The sequence below is a fragment of the Zingiber officinale genome, chromosome 9A (assembly GCF_018446385.1).
Source record: "Zingiber officinale cultivar Zhangliang chromosome 9A, Zo_v1.1, whole genome shotgun sequence".
Classification (NCBI taxonomy): domain Eukaryota; kingdom Viridiplantae; phylum Streptophyta; class Magnoliopsida; order Zingiberales; family Zingiberaceae; genus Zingiber; species Zingiber officinale.
The window spans coordinates 15,631,381-15,653,615 of NC_056002.1; the positions used below are offsets into that span (position 1 = coordinate 15,631,381).

The 22,235-nt window shown below is 38.1% G+C and overlaps 1 protein-coding gene across 1 annotated transcript; it reads left to right on the top strand.

The window, feature by feature from the left end:
- Positions 1 to 12,563: 12,563 nt before the first annotated feature.
- LOC122019058 (putative disease resistance protein RGA3) lies at positions 12,564 to 15,809 on the top strand. The gene has a single exon (XM_042576565.1). It carries the CDS (start codon positions 12,564 to 12,566, stop codon positions 15,807 to 15,809), a length of 3,246 nt encoding a protein of 1,081 aa, XP_042432499.1.
- Positions 15,810 to 22,235: the final 6,426 nt, after the last annotated feature.

Below are 22,235 nucleotides of genomic sequence, written 5' to 3' on the forward strand. Positions count from 1 at the left end.
AAAATATTAAAATGAAATGAAATATATCTATAAAATATTAAATATATTTTTATAATATAAAAAAGAGTAATATATAGAATAAATTAAATAGATTAAATAGAAAATAAATAACTTAAAAGTTAAAAATTAATCAATTAAAAAAATAAAAATAAAATTATGTATAGTAATATTAAAATTAATATTAAAGGAAAATAAAATAGGAAAAACATAGAGTATATAGATTAGATTTAAAAGAATCGTATAATGAAATGAAATATATAAATAAAATAGAAAATACTTTTGTATAATATTAAAAAAAATAATATATAGAATAAATTAAAAATATTAAATAGGAAATAAATAACTTAAAAGTTAAAAAATTAAAATAAATTATTTTTTGATGTTGGGCTTGATATTGGAGGATATCAGGCCAATATTTGAATCACAACACAAGTTCATATTCTCCTGCTTCGGGCACCGTCATCTTCTCAAAAGCAATCTACATAGCTCCATTTAAGGCTACCTCTAGCATCATCGACATCCGACCATTGGTTTTGTACATAGCTCCATTGCTTATTTAATGGTTATTTTTATAATGGTTTCACCTAGGGTTTGTGTTATTGTTAAGGGTATGTTAGAATAAGAGCACAGTCGTTATTACAGAATCTAAGAATTTTTTTTTCTGTATGTGATTGTTGATTTATGGTTGCTAAGTTCGTAATGGCTAACGATCTAACTCAGGTTTTGATGAATGACGATGTAAGTTAAGTTAGGTTTATTATCTAACGAGTTAACTAAGTATGCAAGAGAAGTCCAGATAGGTCGACGGGCTGACCAAATATCTTGGACGAAGTCCATCTAGATCAATGGGTCGACCGGATAGTTGGCACGAAGTCCAGCTAACTCGACGGGCCGACTAGATAGCTGACATGAATTCCAGACAAGTCGATGGGCTGACCGGATATCTGGTAAGATTGTAAGTTAAGGTAAGTCATTGGAGGGAAGTGACTTGGTGAGGATACATTCTCCGTTTGAGGGAACAGTAGGCGTCGATCCAACTTAGATTCATTTTGAAAATCTAAGTTGAAATCTTGACTAGATTCTGGTTTCGAGGAGACAGAATCTAATTACTACTCTATTTGTTATATTGTGCTAACTTTGTTTTGTAGGGTAGTATAATTTTTATTGCATCAGACTAATATTTTCTTGCAGGAAAAAGAGTTGCTGGAAAAGGGAGGGTCCGAGCACCTGGAATGCCAAAAGTTATCTCGTCGCCAACTTGGAGAGCACTGATTGGGTAGGCTGAATAATATTAATTAATAAGTTGATAATATATATAATAAATAAATATAATTGATTTATAATTTTTAAAATTTAAAATAAATTTATACTTATTTTAAAATATAATTAAAATAAATTTATATATTTGATTAAAATTTTTAATTCTTCAAGTTACTGTACTTCTCCCCGTCTCCCCAATTTTTCACTGTGCTAATTCTCTCACTCGTATGATCGTTGGTATCGCCTCCTCTATAAGTCAGCAGCAAGCCGCCGCTTCAATGAACCGCCGATGTTGACTCCGCTATCGTTACCCATCGACGAGGACGTTGTCCTTTAGGGTTTGATCGTAGGACGCTCTTCGAAGGAGAATCATGTGCCTTGGGGCGCTGCTCCCTCTCCTATGCGATTGTTGGCATCGCCACTTGAGCTCGTTCATGTTCGTCGGTATCCAATATCACGTTGCTAAACAACAAAACAAATCGATCAAAGATCGAGCTCTATCACACGGTGTGTGCAAGAATATGAAAAAGGAAACAAATCAAAGCCCTAAAATTGATTTTTTTCATACTTGCCTCAATAATGCACACAGAAGACAAATCATCTAGAGAAACTACGAAAAATTTCGCATCTTGAGATTTTAAAAGTGAATATAAAAGAACAGTCGAAGAAAAATGAAATGGAGGAGGCGTGAGAGAAGGAGATGCCTAGGGGAGTTTGTAAGCGTCGGGGGCAGTGGCAAAAGAGAGAAGTACCATGTGTACTATCACGAGTGCGATGACAGTGATAGCGTAGAAATTGACATCAAAGAAAAAGTAGTCATCTTGATTTGATGAATCCCAAAAATCATTAAGAAATAAAGAGTATAAAGATTTATATAGAAAAATCTAAACTCTAAATTGAAAAGTTAAAAGACTAAATTACCCTCAAGGTTATAAACAAATAATTCTAATAAAATTATATAATCTAACATCCCCCTCAAACTCATGATACTACAGCCAAAAATATTGATAGTTTGTCAGACAAAAATCAAAAGCGTGAAACAGAATGAGCCTTGGTAAACATATAAGTTATTTGCAGTGAGGAAGGAACAAAAGGTAGTGTGATAGTGCCAAGCTATAGATGATGATGAGTGAAATGACAATCTATCTCAATATGCTTCGTTCTCTCATAAAAAACTGTATTGTGCACAATCTGAATGACACTCTGATTATCACAATGAAGAGAAGTAGGCTTCTGAAGAAAAATTTTCATATTTGTAAGCAACCAACGTAGCTAAATAATCTCACAAGTGGTGGTAGCCATGACACAATACTCAGCTTCTGTAGAGGATTTGAAAATAACATCTGGCTTCTTACTCTTCCAAGAGATAAGAGAATCTCCAAGAAAAATACAAAAGTCAGTGGTCGACTTACGATTCGTAAGGTCACTTACCAAATCAGCATCAGAGTATGCACAGAGCTCTAACGAGGAAGTAGAAGGGAGTAAAAGACTCTGAAACTGAGTTCCCCAAAGATACCGAAGAATGCGAAGAATAGCAGCTCAATGAACTATGGTCGGTGCAATGACAAACTAACTAACCACATGTACAACATATGCAATATCAGGACGAGTCACAGTGAGATAAACCAAGCTTCCCACATCTGTATAGTAGAGTTTAGGATCTGGCAAAGGAGAACCATCTGATGGAGAGTACCTAGCATTAGTCTCAAGGGAAGTATCAACTACCCTGTTGTCAGTGAGACGTACACGTTCAAATAGATCAGCTATGTACTTTGATTGAGATAAGAGATAACCTTTAGATGAAGAGGCAATCTCGATCCCCAGAAAATGGCATAGTGAACCTGAGTCTTTCATAGCGAAATAGTGAGCTAATTCACACTTCAAAGACTCAATTCCATCAAAATCATCATATCATTCACATATAAAGACAAAAGTATACGACCTGCACGTGTACTCATGACAAATAAAGCTGAATCATGATTATTGGGATGAAAGCCAAGCGAGGTAATCACCATAGAGAACTTCACAAACCAAGCATGTGGTGCTTATTTGAGTCCATAGAGAGCTTTGTGAAGCTTGCAAACTTCACTAGATCAGTGAACAACTCCAAGAGGAGACACCATATACACTTCTTTTTGAAGATCACCATTCAAGAAAGCATTCTGACATCCATCTGAGATGTTTTCCATTGACGAATAGAATCAACGACAATTAACATACGAACAGTGGTCATTTTAACAACAGGGGCAAAAGTTTCCATATAATCCATGTCATACTCATGAGAGTAACCTTTAACAACAAGATGAGCTTTATACCATTCGACAAAACCATCAAATTTAGTTTTGATCTTATAGATCCAACGAGAACCAATAACGCATTTCCATGGTGGTAGAGGTACCAAATCTCAAGTATGAGTATGATGTAGAGCAGTTAATTCCTTGTCCATAGCATTCTGCCAAAGAGGATTATCAACAACTTCTCTATAAGACAAAGTCTTAGAAAGATGATGAACAGAGGCAACAAAAGAAGCAAAGGAAGTATAATAACAAGAATAAGTAAAATTAGGTAGTTTAGTAGACTTACAAGGACATGTAGACCGACAGATAGGCTTGTTCGTAATCTCTAGAGGTGATGGAATAGTCGCAGGAGGGGGAGGTGGAGGTGGAGGAGATGTCTCGAGAATACCAGATTCAGTGAAGCTGTCATGTGGAAGAGTAGCCGTGGGGGAGGCTTTGTCAGTGTTGATACTAAAGGGATCAATGTGAACAAGATCTGTATGAGTCATGTAATGTGGTAAAGAGGTTTGGAGAAGAAAGGAATATGCTCAGGAAACACAATATGACGAGAAACATACAATTTTTTACTAATTGGATCAAAACGACGATATCCCTTTTGACCAACACGATAACCAAGGAAGACACACAAAGCAGACTTAGAGGACAACTTATCACGCTCGACGTGTGATTGGAGAACAAAATAGGAACAACAAAAAACACGTAAAGAGGAATAATTAGGAGCATGACCATACAATTTTTGAAAAGGAGACAAGCCTGAATTGTAAGAAGTTGAAATCCTATTAATTATATGAGTAGCAGCAAGAACTGCTTCTCCCCCCCCCCCCAAATACTAGGAACATCTATAGACAATAAAAATGAATGAGTTGTCTTAACAAGATGTCTATGTTTTCTCTCTACAATCTCATTTTGTTCAGGTGTTTCTCGACATGAGGTTTAATATATGATACCTTCTGATGCAAGTAAATGAGAAAAATTATTGAAAGTATATTCGCCCCCCCCCAAATCACAACGAAAACACTTGATAACTGCCAAATGTTGAGTTTTGACAAGATCTTTAAAGTTATTGAAGATGATAAGATAATCGGATCTGTGTTAATAACAGGAGAAGACCCCTATGTTAAACCTCATGGTTGTTTTGATGTGATCAGCTAAGTTAGGTTAGGTCTTGTTTGGTTTTTGATCCCTGTGTCTAAGTGTGCAGGAGCTTAGGAGCGTAGGAAGTCGAGCGGATGACACAGCTAGCGAGAAGGACGACACGGGAAGGGAGCCGACGGGCTCTGTGCGTCCGAAGGACGAAAGAGCTGCGGAAGAGTACTCCGGTGGACGAGAAGAACCGTGTGCGACGTTCGAGGGACGAGAAGCCGGGACAGAAGCCTGCTCGAGTAGAAGGCCGAAAATTGGGTTCGGGTGAGCCCTATTTCGGTTAGCTGAAATCACCCAAGCGATCAGAGCTTCGGAAGAAGAAGAAAAAGAGAAGCTGGAAGCTATTTATACCATGCAGGTTGAAGGCACCCTCAACAGCATTGAGTGCACCCTCAACATTGAAGGCACCCTCAACAGCATTGAGGGCACCCTCAACATTGAAGGCACCCTCAATGCCATTGAAGGCGCCTTCGACCCAGTCTACTTGATCGTTTCAACTTTGGATAAAGTTTTATCCGATGCCTCGGCTGGAGGCACCCTCACCCCCTTTGGAGGCGCCCTCAAGACTCGAGATAGAGTTTTCAGGAGCTATATAAAGGCCCCTGGAGCTAGGAATTAAGCAATCAACTCTGTAATCAATTTCTAGCAACTTGTGAGCTTTCTTAGTATGTAAAAAGGTTTCTCCGCCTATAGTGAAGGAGATTCGTAGTGCACTTTTTCAACTGTCTTGGATTAACAACCATCTAGGTTGTAACCAAGTAAAATCCTGAGTCTTCTCTTCCCTGCTTTACTTTTATTTCTGTTTTATTTTATTATTGTTGTTATTCTTGAGTTGAAAGAACGAGGAGGGTTTTGTTTTATTTGCAGGCAATTCACCCCTCCCCTCTTGCCGGTCCCACTGCATCAACAAGTGATATCAGAGCCAGACCGCTCAGAATGACTAACCGTCGTCTAAAGCAACAAAGATCAAGATGATGGTCGGAACAAGTATTCATCCCTGAAATTCGACGGAGACTTCGCGACATGGAAGCGCTGAATGGAGGTATTCTTCAAAACGGGTTTTGATATTTTATTAATTATGAAATATGGGTTTTCAGTCCCAAAAGATAAGGAAGAATTCCAATGGACGAAGAAGGAGCAAGCCGATTTCGTAGCTAACGGAAAGGAGAATTCCATCTGCTCAGCGTCCTGCTGCCCCAAGAACTAAGTCGGATCGGAAGCTACGACTCCGCCAAAGACTTCTGGGAAAAATTCCTGGAGCTCCACGAAGGCACCTTAGAAGCGAAGTTAGCAAGGCGCGACATCCTCCGGACTCAGTTGACAAATCTCCGGATGAACAACGGTGAACAAGTAGCGCAACTCCAAGCAAGAATCAAGGAGCTGATAACTCAACTGACCAATCTCGGAGAATCGGTAACGAACTGAGATTATATCCGGTATGTGCTCAACACCTTTCCAAGAACTCCAGAGTGGACGTCCTTAGTAGATGCTTACTATATCTCTAAGGACTTTAAGGTAAATACACTAGAAAACTTGTTTTCTACTTTCGAACTTCATGAGTCTCGAATTACAGAACCGAAACAAATAGAGAAGTCAAACCTCAATGTTGCCCTACAAGCCGAGATGGATGATCCTGACTCCGAAGCATCAATCGACGAAACTGAAGCGACGCGATTGGTAAGAAAATTAAACAAATTTATTAAGACTAATAAATTTAGATTGCAGTCAAGAAAGCATCAACGCAATAAAAGGACGGTCAGATGCTACAACTGCAACGAGGAAGGGCACATCAAGGATGACTGCCTAAAGTTGAAGAAAAGGGATAAGGAAAAGTCCCAAAGACTGATGACCACTAAACACAAGAGTCTGAGGGCTACATGGGATGAATCATCATCTTCCGAATCTGAAGTCGAAGCCTTCTCGGGATTAACACTGATGGCCAACCATCAAGTAGAAGAAGATGAGACCAGCTCAGAAATGAACATAGATGAAGGGAGAGGATCATCAGAAGAAGAAAGTTGCGATGAAGGGGGAGCATCAGAAATAGAGGTAAGTCAGGTACGTACGCTAACCCCTAAATAGTCTTTTCGTTTTATCAAAGTACTTACTAAAGACTTAGTCAAATCAGAAAAAGAAATTGTTGATTTAAAAATACTGTTAGTTAATATGAACTCAGAAAATGAAAAATTGAAAAACAGCTATGCATGCTTAAATAAATTTCAAAAATCAAAAGTTAGAATTTATGATAAATTAAATTGGTATATCAAACATTACTAAAGTCAACTAAGAAAAATACCTAAAGGATATATACCCCCTAAGTTTTTAACTAACCAAGTAGAAAGGAACCTCTATTGAGTTCCAAAATCATATCTAGAGTAAAACTTTTGTTAATCAAGGCTTTCAGAAGAAATTAAATATTGAAATTCCTTAAAAAGCTTTGTCTAGAAGTGGTTGATGATCCAATAACCAAGAAAGCCTAGTGCCTCGCCACAGCCTGGAAGTCGATTATCAAATTAAATATTTAATTGACAATCTAATAAAGCATAAAATATCGGTTAATGCTTTTAAAATTCTTGTCAATTATTTGAATTTTTTTAAAACTTAAAAATAGTGTTAAAAGTGTGCTTTAACTTAGGCAGTTTCTTTACTTCATTAACTTGGAAATTATCCCCCTATTTTTTGATGTGATCAAAGGGGGAGAGTAAGTAGTACAAGTTCAGGGGGAGTTAAATTTTTTTTAAGTTATTTTTTTGTTATTTTTTTTTCTGAATTTTGATAGATAAATTCATTCTATACTTAGTATTACAATTTATTTTTAATTACAAACTTTATGTTTGAAATGTTAGTTTTGTAATTTTTTTAAATTACTTGTTTGGTTTATCCTAACTTGAACTTGGGTTGATGCACATCAAAAAGAGGGAGATTGTTGAACCCCGTAGTTGTTTTGATGTGATCAACTAAGTAAGGTTAGGTCCTGTTTAGTTTTTGATCCCTGTGTCTAAGTGTGCAAGAGCTTAGGAGTGCAGGAACTCGAGCGGAAGACGCAACTAGTGAAAAGGACGGCATGGGAAGGGAGCCAATGAGCTCGGTGCGTCCGAAAGACGAAAGAGCTGCGGAAGAGTACTCCGGTGGACGAGAAGAACGTGCACGACATTCTTGGGATGAGAAGCTAGGACGGAAGCCTACTCGAGGAGCAGACCGGAAATTAGGTTCGGGTGAGCCCTATTTCAGTTGGCCGAAATCACCCAAGCGATTGGAGTTTCAGAAGAAGAAGAAAAAGAGAAGTTGGAAGCTATTTTATACCATGCAGGTTGAAGGCACCCTCAACAGTATTGAGGGCACCCTCAACATTGAAGGCGCCCTCAATGCCATTGAAAGCACATTCGACCCAGTCTACTTGACCGTTTCGACTTTGGATTAAGTTTTATCCGATGCGTCGGCTGGAGGCGCCCTCAACCCCTTTGGAGGCGCCCTCAAGACTCAAGATAGAGTTTTCAGGAGCTATATAAAGGCCCTTGGAACTAGGAATTAAGCAATCAACTCTGTAATCAATTCCTAGCAACTTGTGAGCTTTCTTAGTGTGTAAAAAGACTTCTTTGCCTACAGTGAAGGAGATTCGTAGTGCGTTTTGTCAACTGTCTTGGATTAACAACCATCTAGGTTGTAACCAAGTAAAATCCTGAGTCTTCTCTTCCTTGCTTTACTTTTATTTCTGTTTTATTTTATTATTGTTGCTATTCTTGAGTTGAAAGAACGAGGAGAGTTTTGTTTTATTTGCAGGCAATTCACCTCTCCCCTCTTGCCGACCCCGCTGCACCAACACTCTACACATTAGAATGAACAAGATCAAAAGGATTAGGAGAAAATGATAGACTTTTATTGAAAGGTAATGCAAAAAAATTTATCAATTTACAACCACTAAAATTTGAATATCATGATTTTTTAAAGTTCCTAATACTCCATACGAATCTAAAAATTGTAAACGAGAGGCTGAAACATAATCTAGACGAGTATGCCACAAATAAAAATCAAAAGAAGAATGATTCAATCGGAAAGATGATAAATCGACACTAGAAGCACATCTAGTACTTGAAGCTTATCCAAGACATAGAGTTTCCCTTGCCTACGACCTATCCCATTCACCTTCTGAGATTGCGGGTCCTGCATATAATAATTGGATAGAGAAAAAGATATTGAATATCCAGACTCAAATAATTGACTAACAGAAACAAGATTAAGTGTAAAATTAGGAATATAATAGACATTAGGAAGAGACAAGCAAGTTGTAACAATAGAACCACTACCTAATAATGATATCAGAGTATCATCGACCGTCATAACTGATAAAGATGAATTAGAAGATAAGGAGATAAAAGATGACAAGTTAGGTGACATATGATGAGAGACTCCAGAATCTAAGATCTATAAAGAGGAAGATATATCTAATGTACCAGAGGATGACAAACCTATTTGAGAAGAAATAAACATGACAGAGGGTTGTGAAGTAAGGAATTATTGAAATTGCTCAAGTATATGTGGATCTAAAGAGGGGGCATCCACTGCATTACTAAACTGAGATAGTCCATTTGGCAACTATTGTGGTTGATTATCAGATTTCCATGAAGTATTCTGATGTAGCAATGGTGGCTGTTGAGATTGTTGCTATCGATATTGCTATTGCTGTGGTTGTTTTTGCTGCTACGGTAGTTTATCTTTGTTCAACAATAATTGACACTAAGACTTCCAATGTCCTTTTTCTTTGCAATAAGTACACTCATCATTAGAAACCTTTGAATTTAAACTACTTTGATTATGTGGCATAGACCGCTGTGGTGCTACAAAAATAGATGGCGTAGATGGTGCAATAGTCCTCTTATCAATTTGAGAGTTAAGACAAATCTCCTCAGCTGACAATTCATGTACTACTGAATCAACGGAAGGGAGAGGACTATGATGTAAAATTATTCCACGAAATCCTTCAAAGTCATCATGAAGGACCATTAAGAATTGGACCAGACGTTGTTCTTCTCTACGAGTGACATAAACTGGGAATGCTTGTAATTCTAATGATTCTTTGAGTGCTAACTGATTCCATAGTTTTGACATGATAGAATAAAAATTTTGGATGCCTATATCTTGCTGTCAAAGTGCGTGAATATATGCTTTCAATTGATATTGTTTGGCATAGTTAGACTGCGTGTATAATCTTGTCAGATGATCCCAAACCTCTTTGGCTATCTCGTACTTGACCAACTGAGCACCAATGGAGTGTGAAACAGAATTATTGATCCATGTAATAATTTTCACATTATCGGTCTCCTAAACATCTAATGACTTTACATAATCATTAGCATTGATGTCAGTAGATTGAATTCACACACTTGAAACATATTCCCACATAGATTTTCCTGGAATTTTTTTTTTCATAATATATCACTAATATGAATAATTTTTTCCATCTAGTCGGGCATTGATCGATTGAAGCAAATCTTCTGTGCGACCACTTATGATGATAGAATGAATTGTGTTCACGAATAATCGAACACTAAACAAAACCAAGTATTGCGAAAATAAAAGAAACCCAATTAAAACTGTACGGATCTGCGAAAACTGTGGATTGAATTAAAAGTTTTTCAATTAAATTATCAAAAAATATAAAGATGAAGGCTCTGATACCATGTAGGAATTGACACTAAGAAAAAATAGTCGTCTTGATTTGATGAATCCCAAAAGTCATTAAGAAATAAAGAGTACAAAGTCTTATATAGAAAAACTTAAACCCTAAATTGAAAAGGTAAAAGACTAAATTGTCCTCAAGGTTATAAACAAATAATTCTAATAAAATTATATAATCTAATAGATAGCTCCTATGACACACATTAGAGTCCACCCAAAAGTCGAGAGGGCCACTTTGCCCTTCGCTATAGTCTCTCCTATTCTACTCGCCATCATTGCTTGCTCGCCTCAGAAGATAATTTTAGAAAAAAATTATTATTAACCTCATAATTGTAAAAAATGCTTCTAAGTTTTTTTTGATTTTGGATTATATTCCCTGATTGCTGACGTGATGGGGATGTTGTTTTAATGGAATCACGGATGCTTAAACCAAATAAGGTTGTCATTAATAATCTACCAAGGTTATAAGCGATAACTCCAACCAAACATGCCCTAATGTCTAGGGTTGTAAACGAACTGAGTTGAGCCGAGTTGACCTTTGGGGTGTTCAAGTTTGTTTGATAAGGTAACCGAGCCAAGTCAAGCCGATCTTAAAATGAACCAAGCTTTTGAAATAATTGTTCAAACTTGGCTTGGTTTATTTTTTATAAGTTTGAGCTTGTTTGAAGCTTGGCTTGAGCTTGGTTCATTTAGATGTTATCGAGCTCTCAATTCAATCTTGGCTTGAGCTTGGTTCGTTTAGATGTTATCGAGCTCTCAATTCAATCTTGGCTTGAGCTTGGTTCGAGCTTGATTCGTTTAGATATTATCAAGCTTTCAATTCAACCTTGTTTGATTATGTTAAACTTTTAATTGTTTAATTGATTATTGAGCTTAATAATTTAAATTTATTTATTTATTTTATTTTATTATTTATTTAGTATATTGATAAGAGTTCTCTTAATAAATATGGTTCGTGAACTTTGTCACGAACATTGTTCACCAACATTATTCACGAACGTTGTTGATGAACATTGTTCATGAACATTGTTTACGAACGTTGTTCATGAACGTTAATGAGCTGAATACATATGTGTTCAAGTTTGTTTGTTTATTTTAACGAGTTGTTCAAGTTTATTTGTTTAATTGATCTGGTGTACTTTGAATGAGCATAAATAAGTTCTTATTAAGGTGAACACTAAGCTTGTTCATGAACACTTGATTTATTTACAACCCTACTAATGTCATTGTCAATGCATTGAAAATCTATTATTTTTCTCAATAGAGAGTTTTGTGATTGATTTAAATGTTTCGGGTTAAAATTGCATTGGTTTTACAATTCAGTTCATCTTAATGTGGTTTTAACAATGTGATTAGATTGCAATCCAACTTGTTTATAAGTCATTAAAGTTAAGTGAAATGATTAAAATATTATTTTAAATGTGATAAAATAAGAAAAATTACTAAATAAATATATGTAAATTAAAATCCTAATTAAATTTAGGAACTACTCTAATTTAAAATTATTTACTATACTTTGTGATTTGTATTTCTGTCCCAATTCGCACATTTAAATTTTCAATTAACTTAGTTTAATTTTAAGCAAATTAACATTTGTGTGTATTTGAATTAATATTTAGGGTTATAGGTGCATTCATAGACTATGCTCGTATAGGAAGATAGATCCGTTATCTAGTACCGGCTCCATAGGAGCTTGTACTCTACTTGGATTATAATATCAATTCGGACTAGATTGAAATTAGTGATCCTTTTCTTAGTTGATCGAATCAATTGGAATTGGATTTTAGTTTCACTCCCACTCAAAAATTTGTTTTTACAGCAATCTACTCTCATTGATAATGACAAATCAATTTCCGACAAATCAAGCATTCCATACATTGTTGGTATAGAGTTGTATAACAATTAGAACAACGCCTATCACTTCACGGCCTTATCCTGATCAGGCAAGCAAGAATTAAACTTGTGTAAAAAATAATCAGATATATTATTGCTTGCTAAGTAGGCATCCGTGACATCAAAGTCTTTAGCAAGTAACGCACATATGCTGACTTGCCGGGAATTAATCGATATGTTAGTCACCATCAATTAAAGAAAACGAGAGAACACGTAAAGTTTTAAGCTACCTTGGGACCTTTACTTGAATGCATAGCCCTGTGCATCGACCCAAAGCAGCTAGCTAAAATATCTATGGCGACAATATCGCAATTGAGGCACATAGTGATGAAGATCCTGCCGGCGCCCGAGATGGTGGCACAAGGGAAAGCATTCCGCATCTCGAATCACTTGGAGATGATTCAGGACTGCCTTTGGGCCATCAATTCCTTCCTCATGGACGCTGCTCTTCGCGTGCTCACGGAGCACAATGTGGAAGAGTGGATGGAGGATGTGGGTGTGGTAGATTGGATGAAGGATGTGGGTGTGGCCGTTGAGGATGTGGACAGCCTGCTGAAGAGGATCTTAGATTATTGGGAACCGAATGAACAAGATGAAGCAAAAAAAAAGAAGAAGATGAGCAACTTCTTTCATCCCTTGGTCAACATCAACAACAACATCCAATCAACGAGCAGTCGCCAGGCCATCCTAGTAGAGCTCAAAGAGATGGCTTGTTTGTTGAACTACCTAGTCAAGAGGGGGACTGTTTTGGGCCTTTGGGCGGAGATGATGGATTCCATGGATCCATGCCATGATGACTACGCTGCTATTCTTAGTAAGGAAATGATGGGAAGACAGGAAGACGAGGACCAAATCATAGAGCTCCTTCAACAACAACAATGTGATGAAGATGGAAATGTACCCTTCATCATTGACATAAGAGGTGATGAATTCTCTGGGAGGACAACCCTAGCTCGCAAAATCTACCATCACCCTTGGGTGCGCCAACATTTCCAACATCGAATATGGTTGGATGCTTCATCTTTCAGAGAGTTCAACAGTAAGATGATCGCCAAAGAAATTGCAAGATTATTGACCGGAAAGCCATGTGCCAACATCAATTGTTGGCCACTTATCAGTGAACATCTTCGTGGAGATAGATACTTGCTCATCTTGGATGACGCTGATGTACCCAATGTTTTCAGATACAAGTGGGAGGAATTTAAGTTGAATCTCCTTCATTGTGGTGCACCGGGGAGCAGAGTCATCCTCGCTAGGCATACTTTTGCTGGGAATCCTTATGGCGAATATGGAATTGAATTCAATGTCAAGAAATACAAATTAAAAGAGCTGCCTGAGGATGCATGGGTAAGAATATTATTAAGGTATGCAACATTTGCCCATTCAACCGAAGGTAATAACAATATTCACAAAGAGAAGGCTTCTCCAATTGCTACCACTAATATGCTAATTCCACTTGCTAAGAAATGTAGACTAGATCATTGGCATAGAGATAGGAATCTTCTAATAGCAAAGGGTGTGGGCCTCATGTTTAGGTGGAGAGACATGAATGAGTGGAAAGAACTACCTAATCAGTTGTACCGTTTTGAAATTTTACACTGTTATTTTTTGTTGGTGCACCAACAATATGGGTCATTTGAGAATATACGACCTTCTCTTTACAATTTATTGCTTGGAGGATCTGAAGCTGAAAGTTTCGGTGAAGGGGAAAGTTACGGTGAAGATGTGCTCTATATGTTGATTGCTGAAGGCATTCTAACAAATACAAGGCTTACAAGGAATATTCAATACATCGGATCGGAGTTCAATTTAGATCCATGCTTTTTTAGAATGAAGGTTAGTGAAGATTCAAGTATCCCACCGCAATGTCGCCATCTGTATTTACCTATCCATTCTAAAAATGTTTCAAAATCTAAAAAGGCCATTGAAAGGGCTGGGGTAGCCAACAAGCTGAGAACTTTGGTTTTGCATAGAGAAGAGAAAAAAGGACATATTTATCATATAGAAACAAAGAAATTTGAAGGTATGTTTTTGAATCTCACTTGTTTATGTACGTTACATATGAGAGCTATTATGATTCATGACCTCCCTATTACAATTTGCACATTGCATTGCTTGAGATACCTCAACCTTGCGGAGAACAAGATAGAAACATTACCTGAATCCCTCTACAACCTTAGTAATTTGTGTGTTCTAATTTTATCACTTTGCAAAAAGCTTAAGGAGCTTCCAAGACAAATCTACAAGCTTAGAAAATTACAGATTTTGAAACTGTCATACTGCCAAAGGATTCAGAAGTTGCCAGAGTCAATCACTCGCCTCATGAATTTAAAAGAATTAGATGTTGGAGGTTGTTGTTGGCTTTCAAAGTTGCCTGATGATTTGAGCGACATGAAGAACTTGGTGCAACTTAACATGTTGGGATGTGCATCGTTGACTAGAATGCCGGGTGGAATTAGGCAATTGACAAACTTGGAAGTGTTATGCGGATATGATGCTATAGATGGTCTTGGAAATGTCATGTTGTCAGAGTTGCGAGATCTTACAAATCTTGAATCCCTGCATTTACAACACCTTGAAAGATTAGTATCAGCAAAAGCAAAAGAGCCCAACGATATTACTGCACCACCTACTATTTTACAAGAGAATCAACATGTAAATGAGTTGATGCTGCATTGGGAATGGTGGAATGATATGGTTGCTGAAGAAACTTTCGAACCCACACTACAGCTGACCCAAGGCTTCCACCGTAACATCGAAGAGTTGAAGATCTTGCGGATCGTTTCGTACATGAGCATCAAACTACCAAGTTGGTTGATCAGGGAGGAATCAATTTCTGTTATGAATAAATTAACTACAGTTCATCTTGTTAATCTCAGGAGATGTGAGAGACTACCGCCACTTGGAAAACTACCTAACCTTAAGGAGCTCGCAATAAGTGGTTTTGATTCGATCAGATTAATAGACGATGACTTCTACGGGGAGGGTGGCTCAGCTCTATTTCCTCTGTTGAAGAGACTCACTTTCTCTCAAATGCCTAGGCTAGAGAAGTGGGACCCGCCTTCTTATTTTAAAGAGAACCCATACAAATTCCGTGACAGGACTTTTTATTGCCTCAAGGAATTGACCCTAATTCAGTGCCCAAAGCTCAGGGAATTCCATATGCCTATTTGCGTTTCTCACACTTCTCGATTTTCGTTGAAAGTATGGTTGAGTAATGAGATGCTAATGCCTACTTCTAAATTCAATGATTGGGGGAATCTTAGTGGAATCCAATCGTTGCAGATATTTGGGTGCCAAGAATTGAGGAGTCTACCAGATGGTTTGAAGACGTTGTTATATCTAGATACATTGGTAATAATAAATTGCAACAAATTGGAGTCTTTGCCAATTTGGCTCGAACGGTCGCGTTTGGAGTCCCTGTGCGTATATGGTTGTCCGGCGCTATCAATCATTCCAGAGGGATTGAAAGCCACAGGGCGGCTGAGAAATCTGATTGTTGAAGCTTGTGCTTGTCCCAAATTGCACAGTCAGGTATAATTCTACTGAGAAATCTGATAGTTGAAGGCAGTAAAAATGAGTTTTGTATATATTATTATTTTTTTACTTTGGATTGAATTCGATCAAATCCTGTTAACCACTCTTTCTAACAATCCTAGCTTGCACATGTTTTTTAAACCCAATTATTATTTTTATGCCCTAGGAATTGATATCCTAGTCCTACATATACTCACCAAAGTAGTGATCTGTGTATTTTGATTCACAAATATTCTGTTTATGAGGCAGCATACTTATCACATAAATATTTTGGCTACCTAGGTGTCATGATCGGCCTCCATAACTCTGTAATATAATAGGTGAAACAAATCTTGAGGTTACTTAGTGGAAAAGATAGTATTAAAATTTGATAACAACTAATGCACTTGCTTCTTCTTTACTTATTGGAGTGGTGCAGCTGTGATTTTTGATCAATGTGTTCCTATGCATATATGAGATTCACATTCATTGTCTCTTAAACTATTTTTCTTCTTCTCTAATTAGTCCTGTTTGCTCCATCCAATGGTTAGGCATGTAAGAATAGTTCTTTTTTAAAGTATTATGTGGATGTATTTAGTTAAATTTGTCGATGCATTTAATGGATTGAAACTACTTGCTCGAATAATTCATAATATATATATTTAATAGCTAAAAAAGGATAGTAGTGTTCAAGAAAAGTAATTGGAAGTTTCACTAATTTAATTTGTTTGCAGAAGTATGTAACAAAGAATCTGTATTTTCTTCATTACTGACATTAGCCATGTCGTGACTTCATAATTGGAAGGTCAGACTCTAACCACTGTGTTACTTTGTTAGAATTTTATAATTCTAGCTACTATTTTGTTGTTAACTCACTTTACTTTTTGCCATTAGGATAACTTCGTGTTCTCTCATTTTCGTAGGTTGGCTCAGCACAACAAACTTTGTTATTGTCCATTCTGTATCTTCTAACTTTGCTGTTCCAGTACCGCGGCCATAAAGTAAAGATGAGAGAGCATCATCAAAGTTCTACACCTACCTTCGAAGAATTGTATGATTTCTTGAGTTATTATTCCGTTGCAAGTAAATAAGCTACGGAAGTGAAACTTAGTTGGTTATATTATGTTCTAAGTATATGTTTTATAAAAAAAAAAATCATAAACATTAATGTTATGTTCGACAATCTACCGGAGATTTGGAGAATTAGCCAAATTTAAATTACACTGAATTAAATTCAACTTATCTGTTGAGATTACCTGAGCAGATAATCTCAGGTTGTTAGCTGGGGTTGGTTTCTTCCAAGTGCTAAGTGTAGACTGCGTAGTGGCTGAGTGGGTAGAGCGTGCAACCGACTGGGCATGCGGCCGGATGGACAGAAAGGCTGAGTGGCTGAGCGAATGAGTAGAGCGGTTGAGCGAATGAGCAGAGTGGCCGAGCGACTGAGCGAATGAGTAGAGCGGTCGAGCAACCGAGCGGTTGAGCGAATAAGCAGAGCGGTCGAGCATCCGAGCGGTTGAGCGAATGAGCAGATGAGCAGATAAGCGAGTAGAGCGGATGATCGGATAAACGAGCAGAGTGGATGAGCGAGCAGAGTAGATGATCGGATGAGCGAGCAGAGTGGATGAGTGGATTAGTGAGTAGAGCGGATCAGAAGATGAGCGAGCAGAGTGGATGAGGGGATGAGCGGATGATCGAGGCCTGCGATGGATGAAGTTTCCTTAAAAAAAATTCGCCCCACCTCTAGCTGTGCTTCGAGGGTTTCTCAGGTCGTCTGTTTCCCAGGATACAACGATTATCCGTGATGTACACCAATCACTAGTGATCATAGCAAACTGAGCGGTACCCTATTGTTATCACGGGCATATTGCCGAGCAAGAGATGCACAATAGAGGAGGGGAGGAAACGTAGGCAGAGAGCTCTGTTGGTGCAGCGGGGCCAGCAAGAGGGGGGGGGGGGGGGTGAATTGCCTACAAATGAAAGTATACCCTCCTCAAGACTTTCAACTCAAAAATGCAACACTAATAAAAATGAAAGAATAGAAATAAAGAGGAGATAGAATTTTAACTTGGTTACAACCTAGGGGGTTGTTAATCCAAGGCGGTCGAACAAATCTACTCGAATATCTCCTTCACTATAGGCGGAAAAGTTTTTTTTACAAACTTAGAATGCTCAGAGGTTACTAGGAACTTAATATAGAGTTGAATGTTTATTTCCTAGCTCCAGGGGCCTTTACATAACTCCTGAAAACTCTATCTCGAGTGTTGAAGGCGCCTCCAAGAGGGTTGAAGACACCTCCAAGGAGTTTGATCGTATAAAGCTTTATTCAATTGCAAACGTTCATTTTTACTGGGTCTGAGGCACCTCCATTACCCTTGAAGGCGCCTCGGACTGGGTTTGAGGCGCCTTCAAGGTTATGGAGGCGCCTTCAGCACTTCGTTGAAGGGGCCTCCAGCTAACTTTCCAGCTCCTTTTGACTTCATTTTAACTTCCGATGCTCCAATAGCTTGGGTGATTGTGGCCAACCGGAATAGGGCTCACCCGAACCCAATTCCCATTCTTTTCCTCGAGCAGGCTTTCGTCCCGGCTTCTCATCCCTCGAACGCCGCGCACATTCTTCTCGTCCACCGGAGTACTCTTCCGTAGCTCTCTCGTCCTTCGGACGCACCGAGCCCGTCGACTCCCTTCCCGTGCTGTCCTTCTCGCTAGCTGCGTCTTCTGCTCGACTTCTTGCGCTCCTAAGTTCTTGCACACTTAGACACAGAGATGAGATAACTAGCAGGACCTAACTTAACTTGGTTGATCACATCAAAACACCCACAGGGTCCAACAATCTCCCTCTTTTTGATGTGCATCAACCCAAGTTCAAGTTAGGGTAAAAACAAATAAATAGTAATTTAAGAAAAATTACTAACCTAACATTGTAAGCACAAAAATTGCAATAATAGAATTTGCAACCTCAAATTTTAAGATTTTTGATTTTCCTAACTCCCCCTAAACTTGTACCTAACTCTCCCTCTTTGATCACAACAAAAAGAGTGGGGAATCATTTATAAAAGAAAATTTCTAAAACATAATTATCTTTAACAATTTTCAAAGAAATTTTGAAGTTAAACAATTATTAACGTTTGCAAAACATATTTTTAAAAGTAATCACTTGCAAAATGACTTAAAAAATTTGTTTGAGAAAAATTTCTAAGTAAAAAGAAATTTACTATAGGAACGCTAAGTAGGTTTTAAAATTTAAATTATTTTCAGAATAATTTTTAAATAAAAAATTAGTTAAGAAATGATTTTAACTTAAATAAACTGAGAATTTTCTAAGTCACGCTTTTATGCCAAAAAAAAAAAATTCTAGAAAAAATTATTTTTTGAAGAATTTCCAATAAAATGTTTAAAATTTTTTTGAAAGCATTATATAATTCTAATTTTAATACTTTTATCAAAAAGTTAATTAAACATTTTATTTCAATATTTTGGCTTCCAGGTCATGGCGATGCACTAGACCTTCTTGGTTATTGGAGCAACAACCACTTCCTTAGACAAAGCCTCATAAAGAAACTCACTTTTTAATTTCTTCTAAAAGCCTTAACTTAAAGAATTTTAACCTAGTAAAGATTTTGGAACTCAGTATACGTTCCTTGCTACAGGGTTAGCTAAATATTTGGGCGGTACATAAGTCTTGGGAATCTTTCTAAGTTGTCCCTAATGTTTTCTTATATACCAATTTAGCTTTCCATAAATTTTAAGTTTTGATTTTGGAAAAACATTTATTTGTTAACATGCAGTAATTTTTAAATTTTCAATTTGTATTTTCAAACTGTCATTTTCTGATTTTAAGTTGTTAAATAACTCTAAGAGGCATGATTCTTCTAATTTTAATTTTAATTTTAATTTTAATTTAACATTTTCTTTTTCTAATTTTGTTAGATCTTTCGTATGTACTTTGATAAATTGAAATGACTGAGTGGGGGTGAGATCATGTACCTTACTTACCTCACTTGGTGATGCTCCCCCTTCATCATAGCTTTCCTCTTCTGATTCTTCCCCTTGATCTATGCTCATCTCTGAGTCCGAGTCATCTTCAAAGAGATGGTTGGCCATCAATGCTACTCCTGAGAAGGCTTCGACTTCTGACTCGGAGGATGAAGGATCGTCCCATGTAGCCTTTAGACTTTTGCGTGTAGAGGGTGTCGGTCTCTGAGGTTTCTCCTTATGTTTTTTCTTCAACTTGGGGCAGTCATTCTTAATGTGCCCTTCCTCGTTGCAGTTGTAGCATCGGACCGTCCTTCTGTTGCGTTGATGATTTCTCGACTGCGATTTAAATTTATTAGTTTTAACAAATTTATTTAACTTTCTTATCAGTAGTGCCGCTTCAGATTCGTCGATGGATGATTCGGAGTTGGGATCGTCCATCTCGGCTTGTAGGGCAACGTTGAGTTTTGACTTCTCTATAGGTTCTGCAATTCGAGACTCGTGAAGTTATAATGTAGAAAATAAACTTTCTAAACTACTTACTTCAAAGTCCTTAGAGATGTAGTAAGCATCTACTAAGGACGCCACTCTGGATTTCTTGGGAAGGCGTTGAGCGCATACCGGATGGAATCTCGGTTCGTTACTGATTCGTCGAGATTTGTTAGTTGCGTTATCAGCTCCTTAATTCTAGCTTGGAGTTGCACTACCTTCTCGCCGTTGTTCATCTGGAGATTCATCAGCTGAGTCCGGAGGATGTCGCGCCTTGCTAACTTTGCTTCTGAGGTGCCTTCGTGGAGCTCCAGGAATTTTTCCCAGAGGTCTTTAGTGCAGTCGTAGCTTCCGATCTGACTTACCTCATGGGGCGGCAAGACGCTGAGAAGGTGGAATTCCACCTTTCCGTTGGCCACGAAATCGGCTTGCTCCTTCTTCGTCCAGTTGTATTCTTCCTTGTCTTTGGGGGCTACAAAACCATATTTCATAACAAGAAGAATATCAAACTTAGTCTTAAAAAATAACTCCATACGACGCTTCCACGTCGTGAAGTCTCCGTCGAATTTTGGGGGATGGATGTTGGTTCCAGCCATCGTCTTGATATTTGTGCTTCAATCGGCAGTCAATCCTTCTGGGGCAGTCTGGATCTGATACCACTTATTGGTGTAGCAGGGACAGCAAGAGGGGGGGTGAATTGCTTGCAAATGAAAGTATACTCTCCTCAAGACTTTCAACTCAAAAATGAAACACTAATAAAAATGAAAGAATAGAAATAAAGAGGAGACAAAATTTTAACTTGGTTACAACCTACGGGGTTGTTAATCCAAGACGGTCGAATAGTTCTACTAGAATATCTCCTTCACTGTAGGCGGAGAAGCCTTTTTTACATACTTAGAATGCTCAGAGGTTGCTAGGAACTTAAAACAGAGTTGAATGTTTATTTCCTAGCTCCAGGGACCTTTATATAGCTCCTGGAAACTCTATCTTGAGTGTTGAAGGCACCTCCAAGAGGGTTGAAGGCGCCTCCAAGGAGTTTGATCGGATAAATCTTTATCCGATTGCATACGTTCATTTTTACTGGGTCTAAGGCGCCTCCATTACCCTTGAAGGCGCCTCGGACTGGGTCTGAGGCGCATTCAAGGTTATAGAGGCGCCTTCAGCACTTCGTTGAAGGGGCCTCCAGCTAACTTTCCAGCTCCTTTTGATTTCATTTTAGCTTCTGATGCTCCAATAGCTTGGGTGATTGCGGTCAACCGGAATAGGGCTCACCCGAACCCAATTCCCACCCTTTTCCTCGAGCAGGCTTTCATCCCGGCTTCTCGTCCCTCGAACGTCGTACACGTTCTTCTCGTCCACCGGAGTACTCTTCCGCAGCTCTCTCGTCCTTTGGACGCACCGAGCCCATCGACTCCCTTCCCGTGTCGTCCTTCTCGTTAGCTGCGCCTTCTGCTCACCTTCCTGCGCTCCTAAGTTCCTGCACACTTAGACACAGGGATGAGATAACTAGCAGGACCTAACTTAACTTGGTTGATCACATCAAAATACCCACGGGGTCCAACACTCCAATTTTTTATATGCATAACCCTTTTACTAATGATTGCAACCTCCTTATATAAGAGCTCAGACCAATAGGCAGCGCCAATGATCAATTAATGATCATCACTCGCTGAGCTATGAAACATCAACATTTCGCTCGGCCGTTTAAATTCTGCATTAATCTTAATTTAATGCATCCGTTATACACCTAAATAAGCAGAAAAAAAATTTATGTGGCAAAATGTTGGTTGTTCCACTTAAGAAAACTTTGCCTTGACCAGTCTAACATTTGGCGCGCGCAGGCCGTGCTCGCACACGAGTCAACTTGGTTCAGTGCAATCCGGGCCATGAGAGAGAGCATCTCCCCATGCATTTGTTCATATTATTAATGAATGTGAAACAATATAAACCAACTAATATGCCTTGAAACTCCTAATGTGGGAATAAAGT